Raw genomic sequence first — 17617 nt, forward strand, 5'->3', positions numbered from 1 at the left:
AGTATTACAGGTGGAATATGTTTACTGGTGCCTTCAACTCAGGAGGTATTATTGTGAATTTAAGTACACCAAGGATTCATTCTGTGTTTTTTTGTTTGTTTGTTTTGTTTTTTTACATAGACTGAATTGGATTAACAGTGATTAAAAAAACATTGATATATACGTAGAGAAGGGCTAAGAGTGGAATTAAAACACAATGCCAGAAATTACTACCTGGAAACATACTATACATGTAGTTAGTATTTTTGTGTTAAGAATTAATTTTGAAGTCCAAAATGGTTTTAAGATAACTTAGCGCACTCTATAAGGCCATTCTCAGGAGTCAAGCACATGATACTCAAGATGGGAATATTTATAAAGGATTTCAGTTTGATGAACTGGAGTAGCCAGCTGATGTCTTTAGCATCTTGATGAGAAAGTCTGCTCCATTTTCAGTAAGTACACACTAAAGTCACAAAAAAAAAACGACCCACCCTAGAAATTCTTTGACTGAGTTTCTTTTTAGGGTTAAACGGCAGGTACTCACGCACAGCTTAGTTGTTCAGTTTTTATGTATGCAAATCTCAATGAAGAAGTAGAATTTAGGTAGCTAGTAGTACAGTGAATAATGGGTATGTCTTAAAAATAGCTTTCTGAGGCATTTTGACTTGTTTCTAACACCCACAGAGCCTGGATTTACTTGAAGGAACACTTGGCCCTGTATTGTGCAGAACTTATTTTTCAGATCTATTCCTTGTAGGGTACAGCTATGGCTGTTGTGCCATGGCACATAATCCATGCTCTTCTGGCCTCGGAGTAGAAGATGAGAGTAGTTGTAGATACTAATTCATGATTCAGATAGAAAGAAAACTGGTAAGCCAGCCCAAAGCAACTTGAGACTTAACATGAAGAATGGTAAAGTAACCACTGCACGATTTTTGGACTTCATCCTGTGCCTACAGCAAATCTGTGGTTATGCTTTTGGTATCAGCCAGGTGTTGGGAAAATTCAGATTTTACCTGTTTTTACACCGTGGCAGGACAGAATGTGTTGTGGATTAGTTGATAATGGAGACAGGAGTATTTGTGAAATTCAGTTGTAGAACTGTGCTTGGATAAAAATGCTCAAATTTAGATGTGCTTGTGGTTTGGACCAACATCTCACATTCAGGTTGTGTCTTTTTGTGACTCTAGTTTTCATTACTAACCTGTAGACTACACAATATGTAGTCTCAGGAAGGTTGCTGTATGCCGCAATACTAGATACATCTTTAGCAGAACTTCATGTGAGAAGCAGTTAAACAAAAGCTTGTATGAATAAGGCACTAGTAAATGTTTGCAGCAAACAACAATTACAGTCTGTATTCTTTAAGAATAAAGCCATTCTGTTTAGGAAGTTGCTTTTAATACAACAGAGTTACCAATGCCAGTTAGAAGGAGATTAGAGAAAGTGCATCTTTTAGATTATGCCTGTGAGGTCTGTGAGAAACCACTGAATGCAGATCCTTAAATTTGGAAATAGCCCATGCAGTGGTGTTACACAGGAGAGCTAAAGCAAGAGGAAGCAAGCAGGTCTAGATTCTGATCCCTGCTAAGCCCATGTGCAAGCACTGCAATGGGTTTGCTCCAGATTTATTTACAACGGTAAAAAGATCTGAAGCCAAAATCAAGGCTGCTACAGCAAATCTAGTTAAACAGTAACAGTGCTAACCCAAAACAAATAATTGAGTATAATCCCCTTAAACAACTTCAAAAAATAATCTGGTATTTTTAATTTCCTACTTACTTGTTGAAGTCCAAGGATGCACTTTGTCTTTTGGCTAAGGTATCAGACCAGAGCCTTCTGTACTCCTTTGGAGCTGCTGCCATTCTAAACAGTAAAATATCTGAAACTTGAGTCTGTCAGTCTGTACGTAGGATGGCTGACTGCTATTATACATCAAGAGTTGTTTAAAAAAAACCAAAACTTTTCTGTTCATAAAACCTCAACAAAATGCACCTTTAAAATGTACTTTTACATGTCATTGCTTTTGGGGGCATCATTGAAGCACCAGTATTTGTTTATCAGGACAGTAAATACATTTGTAAACTAATGCATCTGGCTAACATTCATGACTGTATTTCCCTAGCATCTGTCCAGTAAGACTACTACATCTGGCCCATTCATTGGGTATACTAAATAGAAGGTCAGTGGTAACTCCAGTCTGATTTCATCACTAAAACCTGTTTTGTAAACAGACGGCTTAGCTTCATCATCTGACAGAGTTCCGTTCCACTTGGATCTTCCATTATTACCTCCATGTTACAAGATGTCTTAAAACACTTAACACACTTTTAGTACCCATAATGCAAGAGGGAAAAAAATACATTGATTCATTCCTGTATGTTACTGCCATCAGGTGCTACAATTAACAATGCTGGACAGTGGGGTTTTTTTGTTTTGTTGGGGTGTTTTTGTATCTTATCTGAGGACTAAGTTTATATCAGGCTTTAAGATCACCCATGCCTGGGGGTGTTAGAAGCTTTACAGATAACTGGCTTCTAAAGGTGCGGTGGATTTTTGTTTGATTTGGTATTCTTTAGCTTTGACTCAAGACTAAATTCATTGGTGGTATAACTCATTTGAAATTTTCACTAGAATTCAATATGTATTAATACTTGTTTCTTAAACAAAACAAAAAAACCCCACCAAGTAAAATAAGTGCTGGGGATCACCCTCCCATACCTGCTGTACGTATTCTAAATTATATACAGAAAGAAGAAAATACACAAACCACTCTTCACAAAGATCCTTCCTTCACTTATTTCTTACATGAATGTCAAGAGTATATGCTTTTCTGTTGGGGGGGGGTAATAAACAGCATGTGTGTGTATGAGTATTAGAAAATGTTACTGAGCAGTAGGGCTGTGCAGAATCTGTTCCGTGTAAGTTGACAACTAACTTTTAATTTTTATGTAACTGTTTTCAGTAAGATGATATAAATCTTGGCAGTTGCAAAAGAAACAATTATTCTTTGTCAAAAGTGTGCCTTTTGTGATCATAATTGGTTTTGCGGTGTGTCTAAGCTGGCAATTTGAAGTTGTGCGTATGTTACCTCATTAGAATTTCCTAAGCTGTGCTTCCTTTAAAATAAATGTCAACTTTCTTTGACCTTGTAAATGAAACCAGTGTTTTGAAGGTCACAGTTTTTAACTTGTTCTTAAGATTAAAGTAGTACCTTGGGATATGGTTGGTTTTCCTTCTGCTTTCAAAGAGTGCCTTCAGTAACATACAGCCAGGTGCAAAAAATGTGCATTTTGCGAAAAGTTCTGTGAAAGTTTTAAAACCTGCAGAACACAGTTTGCTTTTATGGCTGTATTTGTTCCACAGAACCAGAGGGATAGTAATGAAACATTTTTATTATGAAATGAAGCTATTACAGCTCTGACTAGAGAAAAATCATTGTCAAACATCTATATGCAATTTTTTATGTAAGAGCAAATTCATACTTTCATGGAACAGGTGCTTCTTGGTGCAACCAAGTTGTGTTTGTAGAGGCACACTGTTAACACCAGTTGAAACTGTGGCCTAAATAAAGGCATCACATTTCTGTTTGTGCTGATGGGTGACATTTGATCAAGAAGTGCCATTTCATGATTTTATTTTTTTTTTTTAAGTAAAAGTTAGGTGTAAAATCAACAAAATGACTGTGAACTTTTAACAACAATTCCATGATTTTGCATAACCCTTGGCCTTCCTAAAAAGCTGTATTTGATTTTTTATATATGCATAATCTATAAAACACGATAACGTGATAATGAGTCGTCACGCAACTGCTGACTCTCACGTGATAAATATTAAACTTGGGGAAGACATTTCCTTGAGATTACAAAAAAAATAATAATTCAGTCCTAGGTCTTTGCTATTAATCCAGAGATTTTGTTAGATGAAACATACATCATTTGAAATAACTATTATGTAGAAAGGAATCCGTATTACTTTGATTAAAAAAATCCATTTATCTGAAAGGCTTTAGGGATTATGATGAATTTGGTGAGACCAACCCCAATCCCTCAACACCTTCTCATACATTTAGGAGATGATGATAGATATAGATAGATAGAGAGATAGATAGAGAGATAGATAGAGAGATAGATAGAGAGATAGATAGAGAGATAGATAGAGAGATAGATAGAGAGATAGATAGAGAGATAGATAGATAGATGATAAATGAATTACCAGTCATGTAACTTTCATGTGTTTTAAGGCTAGTTTGAAGACATGGAGGAGTGATACTCAAACTAAATGCTCAAATAAGGAAGTATTAGAGTGACTGGCTATTTATTTAAAGGGAATGATTTGTATGGTGAAAGTTTGCTTATTCCGTTATGTTTTCTAACACAGTAAACCTGCCATCTACTTGACCATTAATTATAACTGATCTTAGAATTCTGCCATTTCATAGTATGAATCCTGATTTTGCCTCACAGTTTGTTCTAGCCAGGTTTGTAATAAGGGAAAATCCTAAAACTGAAACAGAAAAATTGACACATGCTGTTAAATTAAAACACAGAACATTAAAATTAATGTGGAAGCAGAAAGGACATTCAGTGTCAGAAGTTACAAACTTGAAAATCTTAAATAATTCAATATAGAGAATATAGTTTAGACAGTTTTTATATAAGTGTGCTTTTTCCTAAAAACACCCCCCAACCAAACTTTTTTTTTTGCTTTTTATGTCTTTTGTCTGTAAATATGAAAGAAAGAGGGCTACAGCCCAGTGTCATTTCTTCATCGCCATACTAAACAGTAAAATAGTCTTTTCTAATTTACATTGCTCATGGCAGTCTTATTTGATGTCACTTTATTGAGTTTGTGATTAAAGCAGTTTGGGATTTTTGTTGGTTGTAAACTTTTGGCATAATGTGAATACCAGTCCCTTTCAAAAACAGCCTTGAGTTGCTTAATGATGCTCGTGCTGTTTCCCGGGTCTGCTTGGTTGATAACAAGGCCAGCTCCAGCATTCTGTGTAAAAGCATTGCCTACCCAATCAAAATTACCTACGAGTAAAGGCAGGAAATTACAATGAGTTTCTGACACTAAAAAGAAAACAAAAAATACCCCACAATGATCTCCCCAAAGCTAATCCAGCATGATACAGTATAATTTGTCCCAATGCCTACCTGGGCACAGGCAGAAGTAAGTTTTCTGTACTAGTGGGAAAGAAAAAACTCCATTACGTACCAGTGTGCAGTGCAGAGTTTCTGGAAGTTTAACAGCTCTAATCCTTCATAAGAAGTGAAACCAGGTTCTTTTATTTATTCAGAACTAAACTGCTCTCCCGTTTGCATATAGTGTAATATTACACCATCTACTTTCCTTATCAGCCTTTTCAGTGCCAAGAATGATTTTTCTCTTTTCTCCTGTATAAACAATTTAAAGTAGATGGCAGTGCTGACCCAAACCAATAGATCTATCTTATGCAAGTTACCCATTGATAGATACTGCTTCAGGAAAGAAAAGCAGGTTTTACTGCTTTATGCCAATTATTATCGCCATTGTTGGAATCTAAGGTAACAAAGGAACATTCCAAATCCTGGTGATCACAAGGCAGAGAGGTTAATTGGATTAATGGAGAACAGGTAAACCAAGTGTTTCAGTTCTTTATTTCACTAGAACTATTTAAGTTGTACATTTACAACATATGCATTATTTTGGAGAAAAAAAAAATGGAGAAAAAAAGTAACATCTGAACATACATAAATATTAAGGTATCTGAGAAATTTATTCATTTTATTTCAGTATCATTTCAGCTACTTCAGCAGAAAATGTTAAGAATTCTAAAGTTGCCAAGGATGGTAAATGGAAGCCTCATCCTATGGGACATTTCTTCCTATGCTTTCAAGTAAAAGGTGTATCACATCCTTAACATACATTTGCATTGTACACAGCTTTCAGTATGTATTTCTTTCATTTACGTATATGTAAGTATGTAAGGACAATGGGAAAGAAAAAAAAACAGCTCAGCTAAGAATCCGTGCTGTTTAGACAGGTTATAAGTTACTGAAATATGATCTGGCTATTGGAAGGAATTTAAAATAGAGTAAAAAGAATATTGGGGGGTACACATGATGACTTAAAACATTTGGAAGACAAGAGGAATAAGCTACACTACTGGAAGTGAAAAATAAGATTTGGACAGGTTGAGAGCAGGGTAGGTGAATGGGTCTGCTTAGAGCCCAGCAAGGTGAGCTTTTCAGAGTAGCTCTTGGTTGTTATCTCTGCATGACTTGGGATTCTGCATCTCCTATGTGTGCATTGACAGAATGCTTCTGGGTTGCAGACTTTGCCCTCACTCGTTGCCTCCGCAATTGCTGGCTTTAAGCCCTTTGCAGTGAGAGTGAGTAATTATGCTAGTAAAGCATCAAGCTGCAGCATATTAGAATGCATTTTTTCTCTCTTAGCTTTATAAAATCTCATGAGTTCCCTTTCAGTTCGGTTGCAGTTTTCTGATCCTGCAGCTCATGCACAGCTCAAGCAGCCATATTTTTTTTAAGAGGAAATAAGTTACCAGCCTGTGTTCAGTAAGCATTTGATGGATAATGAACTTTTGCTAGACCTTACTTCCCAATTACTATTTAAATCTGTTACCTATTGTTAGGAGGGTATCTGAAATGCCATTAAATGGAATAATACTTCAGAAGGTGAGGATGAAAGGCATCTGTACAACAGTATTTACAGCTTTAGTAATAACATGGGAAGTGGAGAACAGTGCGTCTTCATTGGACTGTAGATATGCCAATTTATGCCTACTTCATAAAGTGTGCTGTATTTGTGTTCTCAGTCTCTTTTTAAACACTGAAAGCAGACTGTTGCTTTTGAGAAACTGATCCCTGGGGGAAGGGGGAGAAGTTTTTAAATGAGAAGAAGCTGAAAGCTCAGTTTCCAGCCAGGTTAGGAAAGAAATTAACTATTACTTAAGCATGTCAGCTGTAGATTCCTCATTTACAAATGGGTGTTACTTCAGGCTTTTCACTGCAAACTAGAATTTCTTGAGATGCAGTTACTTACCAATATATGCAGCTCCATCAGTCACCATGTATTTGTTACGATTTAATTTGGGAAGGGAAGTGTTCTTCTGTTCTTTAAGAAAGCACGCATTCTCTTCCTCAAGGTCAAAGAATTTCTGCCATAAAATAGAATGGACTGTAGGTTAATAAGAACTGCTCTATAATAAGACAGAAAAAAAATATGGTCTGTTCTCTTTATTGAAAATGAGTTAGTGCTACAGAACAGCTTGAGTTTTTATAGCCAAGCATTAATTTTAATAAAACACTATACATTCTATTACTGAGTAAGTTCTCATAGTTTATAATATTTGTTATGCCTTGGTATTCTGAGCTATACAAAGTGCATGGCTCTTGCATGCTGAAAGTAAAACAGTGCCAGGTAGTAAAGGCTGTGGATTGAACCAAAAAATCCCCATCTTTGTGTTTTGCATGGTAAGAGCCAGAACTTTGCTTTAGCTCATTTCCTCAATCACTGAGGGAGATTAGGGTTAGAAGTCTGTTTCATGATCCAGATTGGCAGGCACACCAACAACTGAATTAATATCTTTATGTTCACATTGCAGTTTCCAATGGGAAACTTGCTGATTTCAGAAACTTAGAAACTTCTCAGGATTAAATGTGATATGGAAAGATCAAATTTTCCAGACAAGAAGAGGAAAATGTATCTGGTTTACCTTAAAGGGTAAAGTCCCAATAAGATTTTTTAAATTTTTAGGGTTTTTTTGTTTGATTGATTATTTTGGAGCTATGAGTACCTCCTGTCTGCATCAGCAGCAGACAAAAATGAGATTTTTCCAGTACAAATGTAAGTATTGTTTGTTTCATCAAGGAAAGCAATACATAGAGATTCTAAAATAAGCAGAGAGTAACATGTTGAAGGAAAATTGAATATTTAATGCATTAGTGGGAAACTGTGATTGAGGTGATGGTGTAGATGCTCAGAACAAACCTATTTCACAGCATATCACTGGTACAAGTAACGGGCTATACACTGCACCCACTCAAGACATCAAAAAATAGTATTAGAAAAACACCACCCCAAAACTCCATGATCATTCTTGGGGGTCTGTTTTCTTTAATGCAAAGTTCATCTCTTGAACCCGTGCTCTTTTCGATACAAACCTGGAACAAATCTTTTTAAGTTATGGAGATGTCTTTCAGAATATTGCTACTTTGAAAGACCAACTGTAAAATACTAAATTCATTATTGAAATGTAGTGATGTGTGTGGTTGACTACATCATCAGCTTGATTAAAACTAAAAGCGCTTGTGTTTTTTTCACGCACCCTGATACTGGATGGTAATACGGTACAGACTTACAATGAGTATGAAAAAGCTGTTTCCATAAACAGTCTCTTGATCTGGTATGTCACTGCATGCTTACTTACCTGTACATGGCCTTGTTATCTTGCACAGCTTATTGCTTTTCATGAGTTCAAATACTAGCAGAATTCCAAATACAGTTATTTTTTTTTAATTCAAAACCAAGCTAAACAACCTGAACTGTTTGAGTGATTGCCTTATAAAGGTCACTAAAAAAGATTATTCTATGTAAAACTGTATTATCTGTCCTGTAAGTGAGATTTATCAGAGAACCATAGAATGGTTTGGGTTGGAAGGGACCTTAAAGATCATCCAGTTCCAACCTCCCCTGCCATGGGCAGGGACACTTCCCAGTAGAGCAGGTTGCTCAAAGCTCCATCCAGCCTGTCCTTGAGACACTACCACGGATGGGGCAGCCACAGGCTCCCTTGGCAATTTGTTCCAGTGACTCACAAACCTCACAGTAAAGAAATCGTATCTTTAATCAAAGCTTTTCACCATCACTACAGTTACTGCATTCCACTTTTTAAGAAATTAGAACAAACCATCTTAACAGCTGTAAAGGAAGGTTTACTAGATATTAAGGATTAGTTCCTTCACAACATCAAGACTGTGTGCCTGAGAAACTGCACTGCAAACATGTGCCCAGCACAGAAAGTAGGGGCACTTAGCAAGCCAGAGATCTGAAAGGGTTGTGAATTTCTGGATAAAGCCAGAAGAAAATGGTTATGTTTTTCCTGGTGCCACAAAATGGGAATGGAGACAGGTGTGCACAGTGTCTGTGAACACACATGCACAGTTGATGGACACTTAGGATGTCCCCTAGATGGACAGCTAGGGTGACAGTCAAGGACAGGACTCACACAGGGATGAGGAACATACTAATATTGCAAAGAATAGTGTAAAATGTGCAAATGGGTGAAGTATTCAGTGCTAGAAACCAAAACATAACAAGTTGTCATCTTCCCAGTGTTAGGAGAATTCACAAAAATTTACATACCTTCATGTGAAAATAGTCAGGCACAATAATCATATAAGCTTAGAGTTGTCAAATTTAAATAGATTCAGCAGATGTGCTGAATGCAAAAATCATACGTTAGTGTTCTGTTTGTATTACAACTTTATAAGAGAAAATTTCAGATTCAGGAAGAAAAGCAGAGGACTGAAAATGTAACGTGCTCTCCTGCAACAGCAGAGAAGCTATTTAGTGCTTGACAGTACAGATGCCAGTAGGGAAACCCATCTGCCCTCACAAAAACGGTAACGCACATGTACCTTAGCTGAGCAAGTGAACCAGCACTGGCATCAAGTAACACAGCCTAACATTCTCCAACATGCGCCTTCAGCAGAAGTAGTGTTAACAATACACCACCACCTGCTAACATTTTATTAGTCTTTTCCATTCTTACTTTAGGAGTTTAGAGCTTTAAAATTATATTAGTGCTTAGGAGAAGAGGTTTCATAGCTAATTCATAGCACTTTGTTTGAATTTGTAACTTACATTTCTCTTAATATTTCAGTGTTCTTGTGTATAAACTCATACAACACATCTGCATGACAGTATTTTCTGTACAGAGTTTAGTTTCACTTTATGTTTGCTCATGCCCAAAGGAGAACCAAAGAGGAAAAGAAGAATTTTCCAGTAATTCAAAAGATTTAAGTTTAGTTTTCACCTTGTTATCCTATTCCTCTGCACCCCAGTTTTGTTTCACTTTGACCATAGGTAGAACAGATGTCAAGATACAAAAGAAATGGAGTTTTTAAAAACTAGTACTCATCTTTCTTGTATGTTTTGTGAAGTAAAGGAGTGTCATGACAGAGCCTGTTCACAGTTTCAGCCAAAATCAAGCAGATACCCATAAACTCCCAAGTGTCAGGCTATTACTCATACCAAGGCTTGTTTAAGGCAGTGACTTACCCAATGTGTGGAACACGTGATGCGCAGCACAGAGATCACTGAGGTGCACTGTATCTTTACAGCTATTTAAATCTGGGGGAGTCTTATTTTTTACTGGAAGTGGTATTTGTATTTTCTACCTGCAGATATTCTAGGTAGAATATCTACCTAGAAGAGATGTCTAAATTGTTGGGTTTTTTTTTAATTTTAGCATTTAGTTCTTGACGAGATAAATTCTGTACTAAAGATCCTACCTGCTGCAGATAGATGGAAATGGATAAGATTATGTAGAGCATTAGGTGAACTTAAATAAAAAATAATTTCAAATACATAAATAGAATTCCAATGATAAACACAGAACAAGCTAGAAAATACTCAAAATTGAAGTAGCTTAAGCAGTGTCAGCCATGTATTGGCTTTTTGACTTAAAACTACACTTTATGCTGCTTCTTACCTAGGGAGCTTGTAATACAGTGTACATTACAACAAAAATCCCTATTTCTAGATATGCACAAATATCACTTTGTGTGTCTAATACTAATAGTGCTTTGTTTTAACAAGTGTAGATTTTAAAAAGTCAAAATGATTTAGTGGATTGTCAGTTTAAGAAGTCATATAATTCAGCAGATTAAGACAGTTATTAAAAAGTCCCCACCCAAACAAAAACCAACAACAAAACCAAACCACCACCCCCCCCAAAAAAAGAAATTCATCCATGATGAATTGATCCAAGGTATCTGATTGCCTGTGTGCCTCAATTCCATTAAACTGAACTGTATCAAGTTTAAATTGGTACTTACCAGACACTCTTTTCTCTAATACAAACGTAACAGAAATGGTATTTCTCAATTCCCTGTATTGCATGTCTAAAGTGGTCACATAATGGTGGTTCTAGTTTTCACAATTCTGATCTGTAGCCTGAATTTAATGTAAAATCTTCATTATTTTTTCTTGTACTTTGTACTTGACTAAAGGAATAGTAGATGCTTACACAGCTGAACAGTAAGATTACATGAATCCCAACTAAAACACGTTTTTGTGCAGTCACATATATCAGCCAGTATAAACAAGAGATGACTACAGTTCACTCTATTAGCTTTGCAGTGAAAGACCAGATGTAGTGTTTTACCACACAGAGTGCCTTTTGGCATGATTCTGTTGTTTTAATTTCTGTAGTTGTTACTACTAGGAAAAAATTCAGTTCATTACGTTACATTTCCTGTGTTATTTAATGAAATCTAAATGCTTTGATACTAACAGAAAACACCTCCCATTTGTGACGTTTTCTTGGTTTTTGGAGGGCAGGGAAATGTATTACAAAGCAATATGGATTATACTTACAACTTTCAAACTACAGCTTGGAACTTCAGTGCAAATAGCTTTCAGAGATGAAACGAAGTTAAAAGTAAGGGGATCTGTGTCTCTTGAGAAACTTATGAGAAGTCGTACTTTAATACTTCGTAATACTAACGCTTCTCTTATCTTCCCGTCTAAATATGGCCAGTACCTGTGAAGAAAGAATACAGTATATTCAGAGAACTTAAAAATATCTTGGATTTCTACACTGCCAAGTCTAGACATCATAGAGAAAACAAAACACATGCAAATTTCATTTTCTATCTGTTGGAGGAATACTGCTCTCATTTAAAGGGATTCTCACTATAAACAAATCTGCCAGCATCTCTTTTTTGTGTCATTCTGCCCTGCACCAAAGTTGTCAGCCGTGAGGTTGAGCACATCTTTCATGTGTGTAGGGGCACATAGAGCTGCCAGAACACTTGCATAAAATGCAGGTACCTTGTCTGCCTGTACTGGGGAGGGTTACTTCCCTGTCACTGTGAGAGCAGTGGAGCTCTTATGGTGCCACAGAATCTCAGGATGAGCTACAGCTAGAGGGTGCTGCTTACCCAGTCCAGGCAGAGGGACAAGAAGGGTTTACTGTTGGTTAGGCAAGTAAGGAAACAGGAACACTGGATCCCTCCCTGGGTAACTTTTCTTCCTCTGTACTGAGTCCATACAGTCTAGGGACTGGAATGCCTTCTGTAACTTCTTGCTTGGGAAAAGGAGAGCTGCTGCTACGCAGGGTACTGGCATCCTTCAGTAGTAGATGAAGATGGGTCATTTAAGGAGGATGCTACCTTTTTTCCTGATGAGGACTAAAGAAGTTCTGCCATGAATAGAATAGTGGCATCCATGGTGCTATTCGCACAATCACTAATTAGCTTTGTGTTCCTGACCACTGGTGGGAGCAGGTCAGGACAGGCAGAATGAGACAAGAGAAAACACATTTTCTTTATTCCAGCAGGATCAAGGCATTCGGCCTAATGAAATCTGAGCTCTACAATGCCAAAAAATAACTCACAGGTGAGAACTGGGAGCTGACAAGGTAGAGGAGCTGTGGCAGTGGCTCTAACACAAAGCCATGCTGTAGGGAGAATGTTAAGAATTCACACATTTTCCCTGGATCTCCCTAACTCAGTAGATTTCTGAATTCTTCAGGCATGAGAATGGAGAAGGAGTGTAGGAGATAACATCAACTGCAATACTGTAACACTTCTAGTAAGATCATTTCCAACATGAGAGAGAAATGTGAGGGATGCACACTGTGAACATGAAATTCCTGCAGGTCTTCCCATGGTTCTTTCACTGTGAGAGAGGCTGTGTGAAAAGTTTACTGGGAAAATTATAGTTATTTTTCTGCAAATTTGAACAATTAATCATTTAATTATGTAAAACTGGAAAAAAGCACAGAACCACGTGTTTAGTTCCACTTAACTCTGTTCAGATGAAGTACAGGGATGGAATGGTGAGCTTTGCTAGATGCTCAATTTACTGTGTCACTTAAGAGTCAGAGGAACCACTGGATATTTGCCTTCCAAGTTGGATGGTTTATTACACTGTGGCTCCAGTTTTGGGCCATGAGTACTTTTTTATGGTCCATATAAACAGGGTATTTAAATACTACTTGGTTTTGTTTGTTTTTAGCAACTCTCAGTTAACCAAAATGTCATATAATTCAAATGTCATCTATGCTGAATTTGGAATTTATATGCCTTTTTCAATGAAATAATGACATCTCCCATGTTGTATACAAGAACTCTCATTATTTCTCTCTTAACACACATAAACACACACTCATTCTCTCATTGAATATCTGTATGATACTCATAAAATGCCAGCATCTGTGGTATCAAGATAGTGAATATAATAGTGTAAGAGACAGGATTCATGTATAAGCAGGTTCTTGTATTCCTGGGTCCCAGTCACTTGCAGATGGTCAAACTAGAAAAATTCTGATCTCCTTCGAAAGGCAGATCCAAAGCGTAGGACCCAGAACTGGAAATGTCTTCTTAGGTCCCAGTTCTGCTCCCATTTAAGTCAATGGCGGAACTCTCACTGATTTCAATAAGAGCAGAATTGGGCCCCAGGAAATTGGCCCACAGTAGTAACTAATCCCCCGTGGGTTCATTTTCCTCAACAGACCTCATTTGCATTAGGAGAACCTGATAGTCCTGGACACAGACACTCACCGTTTAGCATTGGTGTCAATGACGATCGGCAAGTAGTCCATCACAGCTATGTATACAAACTGTTTTGCATCATCGATAACACTGTATATAGCTTCAATATCCAGGACTCTGTCCTTTGGGCAGAAGAGTTTAGGTGAATTCTGTGAAAGAAAAATTTCAAATACGGCATTTAAAATACGTGATTTATTTTCCTCTCATTCTTCTTGAGATGGCAAGTAGTATCATTTATTTTAGTAGAGAATATTAACTGATACCTTCAACTGTCTTGCTAGAATACTCAAAGGAACAAAGGAGAGGTATTTGATTAACTTCCCCCTGAAAGCCTCACCATTTAGATGTAACTGTGGGTCAAATGTGGAAGACACAAACTTGAAAACATCCATTTTCATCAATCAAACTCTCCTTCAAGTTATATTTCAGAGAATTTTGTTCCATGGCCTCCCAGGACTGGTTACTATTAGAGTAATATCTGTGTGCTTGCCACACAAGCCTGATCCATCACTTGGGAGCAGGGATTATGTCTATTATGTCAGTTCTGTTTAAAGTTCCATGCTCAGTCACTGACACAGGGAGATGCCTCAGTTTTGCAAGAAACTGATCTTTAAAACCTACCTTCAGGTATAAACTTAATACTGGTAAGAGGTAAGCCCAGCTTTCAGCTTTTCTGCTTTGTGTCTAGGGCTGTTGAATGTATCAGGAAGTGAAGGTGGCAGGAGTTGCCTGTCTGTGGCAGAGAGGCCCAGGACCTTCTGCTCTTCTGCCTGAGCAGGGAGCAACACAGTTCCTGGGAGTAGAAGTTGTTAAAGGCACTTTATTGAGCTACAGCAGGTGCCACTTACCCTTTTTCCTTGACAGCTGGACCTGCCAGACCACTGCCTTCCTGCTGCTGTATCACCTCCTCACCTTTGTTACCTGCTTGGGTTGTAGCTGAGATGTAGATCAGGTTTACATCAGATGTAGATGAGTTTGCTTTAGGGACAGATCCTGGGTTCTGATCAGTCTGTCTATCTTTCAATACAATGTCTGTCGTATTGGTTTCCTAATCATTGACTGGTGTTCTTAAGGATTTACTATAGCTAAGTTCAAAAAACACTGGAAAATTAACTGTAGCAAGATTTCAAGACTAATATTCTAGATCCATTCCTGAACGCTAATAAAAACAACCAAAACCTCTTACGTTTTATCAGCCAGTCTGGGAGATGACTGTGTTGCCAAGCAACACTAAGCCATGATTCCAGAGTATAAAAACCAAACTAAAAACAAATCAGTGACTGTGTGTTGTGCTTCTTGTTTTATACAGCACAAATATTGAATGTGAAATATGTTTTCAAAGAATGAGCTGCAACTCAAGACAAAGCGTACAGTGATTTTGTTAAGTATAATTTATGTCTATTATCTGAAACTTTTAGGCTGTTGCATGGAGATTTTGTTCTTACGCTCTTACTATTTTCTTGAATAGAAGTTTAAAGTTACAGAAGAGCTGAAGAAAGGAATTCTTATGCTTTGTCTTTTTCAGATGCATTCAATGTAAAGACTGGAAAGTGAATGACCTTTAGAAGATAATTAAAAGAAAAACTTCTGTTAAAGCTCTCACTGTAACAACTTGTGTTTGAGCATTCCACTTGTTACCCAGTGGAACAGCCAACCCCCCCTGTGGTCATTGAGTATTTTAGTACTTTTCTCCATAGCAGTACTTGCTGTTCTGATCAAATACCCATTTGATACTCTTCACCTGCCAAAGCAGGCTGTTATTCTCACTGGGTAGCAGTACCTTGCCTTACCCCTGCTCACGGGGCAGACCAAAAGGGAGGGAGGTAATGTGGGTTTAGAGGAGCAAATGGTGCAGCTCTGGGTAGGCACAGGCAGGGCCACGATGGCAGTAAGTGAACTGCCTGGCTTGTGGAGACCTTGTACTTCTCATTAGTTCAGGAACAGACAGCAGTTAACACTTGGTCCACCCAACCAGTCCATTGCAACTCCAGGACTGCCTTTCAGAGCATCATGCTGGCAAACATCAAGAACTTGATAGCAGATTAGGAATTTATTGAAGAGCCTGTTATCAAGGAAGGAAGAACCAGCTCAACTGGCTGTGGCTACAAATTACAAGTAGCTCTTGAGGTTGGACTTCACTGATCGAGCTTCTGAGTAGTTTTTTCTGAAGTGGAATTTCAAGAAGAGGCTTTTGTTACCCGCACAGAAGGAAAATGCGAATTATATGGAGGAAGTAAAGGTTCTGCAACTGCAGAAGAGCAGTTTTTGTAGAGTCTCTGTCCAACTGTCTTTGTCTAGGATCCCAGATTCCTTAAGTTCTCTGTACCCAGCTTTCCTTACTGTGTGCCCCTCCAGGTCTGGCTTTCAGCAGGATTTCTTCATTTCTTACAGATTGCTAAGAAGAGAGCAGGCTTTCATTTCACAGCTTTTTAGCTAACTGCCTGAAAGTCAGTCCCTAATTTAAGCTAGTCCTTAAGACTCTCCAGAATCAATGGAAGAATGTGTCTTTTCAGACGGCTATTAATTATGGCTGTCTTCAGCACTTCAACATTTCCACTCTAAACCAGCTCTGTCTCATAACTGATAGTAGGAGTGTGAAAAATCCTGGACAGCTGAATGTTGCCTGGCTCCCAGCAGGTGAAGATAAACCCTGCCCTGTATAACCACTCATCTGCACCAACATCTGTGCTACTACTGCCTGTACAACTTAATGATGTGCTACATGTCTTGGTTTAGACAGAATTGGCTATAAAGTGATGGGGTTTTGCCCTTGCTTTATACAGAGGAGTGAATAACTTTTGGCAACTTCATTATATTCCTGAGTTTACTCATGTAATTTCCTCCAAAATGAAAGACACTTCACATCTTTCATCATCGCTATCACTCTGTGTACTTTTTTTCCAGTTTTGCTGCATCACTGCTGAGGGGGAGGAGTGCTTCATTTCTTCCCAGTTAAAATACATACACAGACAGTGCTTCCATGGGGACTGTTGCTTGAATTTTAGAAGATTAAAAATGTAGTTTAAAAATAAAGCTAAAGTAGATAATGTTCTCTAGAAGTATGAATGCTTTCAATGGAACAGGGTGAAGATAACTAATCTTTACAAAGTACATGGGTATCAAGCTTATTCTGTATCATTTTAGATGTCTGACTAACAGATCATTTACTCCCAAGTCAATCACCTTCTATCTACTAGAGCAAATAACCTAATTTGAAGGGCCCCCTATCATTTTTGCATGCAAGTGGTAAACATTACAGGGAAAGAAACCAGTGCCCAAATGAAATCGTGCAGCACCTTCAGGTCTGGCAAATTTCTTGTGTGAACAATGCCAAAGAATCAGAATAAAAAATTAATTATTGTGATTTTTCTGTTCTGCACCACAAGAAAAGGCAAATAACTTCTTCAGAACCTGTCAGTTACAGACTTGCCCACAAAAGTATACCTATTGGAATAGCTTGTCCCAGGCAAGAGAATAATTCGTTATTCCAGCATTATGAGACTATCAAACAAATTCTGTCTTATACAGGTGACAGCTCTAGTGGTCTCTGTAGCTGATTTTCTAGTCACTCACATGAATCTCAATTTCAGTAGCTGCTTTTGGTTAAGGACATAGCAGTAATGTGCATCCTCTTCAGTTAGGGCCGATTTAGAGAAACAGTTAAATACAGGCTCAAGATACACCATAAACATTTGTTGTCACAGAAATTACTTCCCAGGGTAATTTGTCCCTGATAGGTACTTACAGAACACAGCATTATGTCAGACTTACTGCAGGGAACTGTGATCATCTCTTTTATCAGTGAAAAGACACTTGGTAACACTTGTGTAGATGCTAATGCCTGCCTA

At 37.7% G+C, this 17617-nt stretch overlaps 1 protein-coding gene and 2 long non-coding RNA genes across 13 annotated transcripts in view; 2 read left to right on the forward strand and 1 right to left on the reverse strand.

The window, feature by feature from the left end:
* Positions 1-17617, forward strand: part of LOC133218899 (uncharacterized) — a 38753-nt gene that overhangs the window by 6280 nt on the left and 14856 nt on the right. The window lies entirely within an intron of this gene.
* The window catches only part of PLD5 (phospholipase D family member 5), a 164745-nt gene continuing 151302 nt past the window's right edge, over positions 4175-17617 (reverse strand). For 9 of the 10 annotated variants that reach the window (XM_061365751.1, XM_061365760.1, XM_061365755.1 and 6 more), the window contains 4 exons: positions 13779-13918; positions 11590-11755; positions 7030-7144; positions 4175-5018 (listed from right to left, as the gene is read on the reverse strand). In XM_061365751.1, coding sequence (XP_061221735.1) covers positions 4783-5018; positions 7030-7144; positions 11590-11755; positions 13779-13918 — 657 coding nt within the window. In that variant the 3' untranslated portion in view covers positions 4175-4782. Of the gene's footprint in view, positions 5019-6617; positions 6746-7029; positions 7145-11589; positions 11756-13778; positions 13919-17617 lie in introns of those variants that run through there. The other variant, XM_061365753.1, reaches the window with a different exon arrangement.
* Positions 5145-17173, forward strand: LOC133218900 (uncharacterized). The gene is made up of 2 exons (XR_009727298.1): positions 5145-5600; positions 15295-17173. It is a non-coding gene; the product is annotated as an uncharacterized LOC133218900 (long non-coding RNA).

Source organism: Neopsephotus bourkii, unplaced genomic scaffold (assembly GCF_033783945.1).
Source record: "Neopsephotus bourkii isolate Nb327-2 ecotype Australia unplaced genomic scaffold, CSIRO-AGI_Nbou_v1 NB_1292, whole genome shotgun sequence".
Lineage (NCBI taxonomy): Eukaryota > Metazoa > Chordata > Aves > Psittaciformes > Psittacidae > Neopsephotus > Neopsephotus bourkii.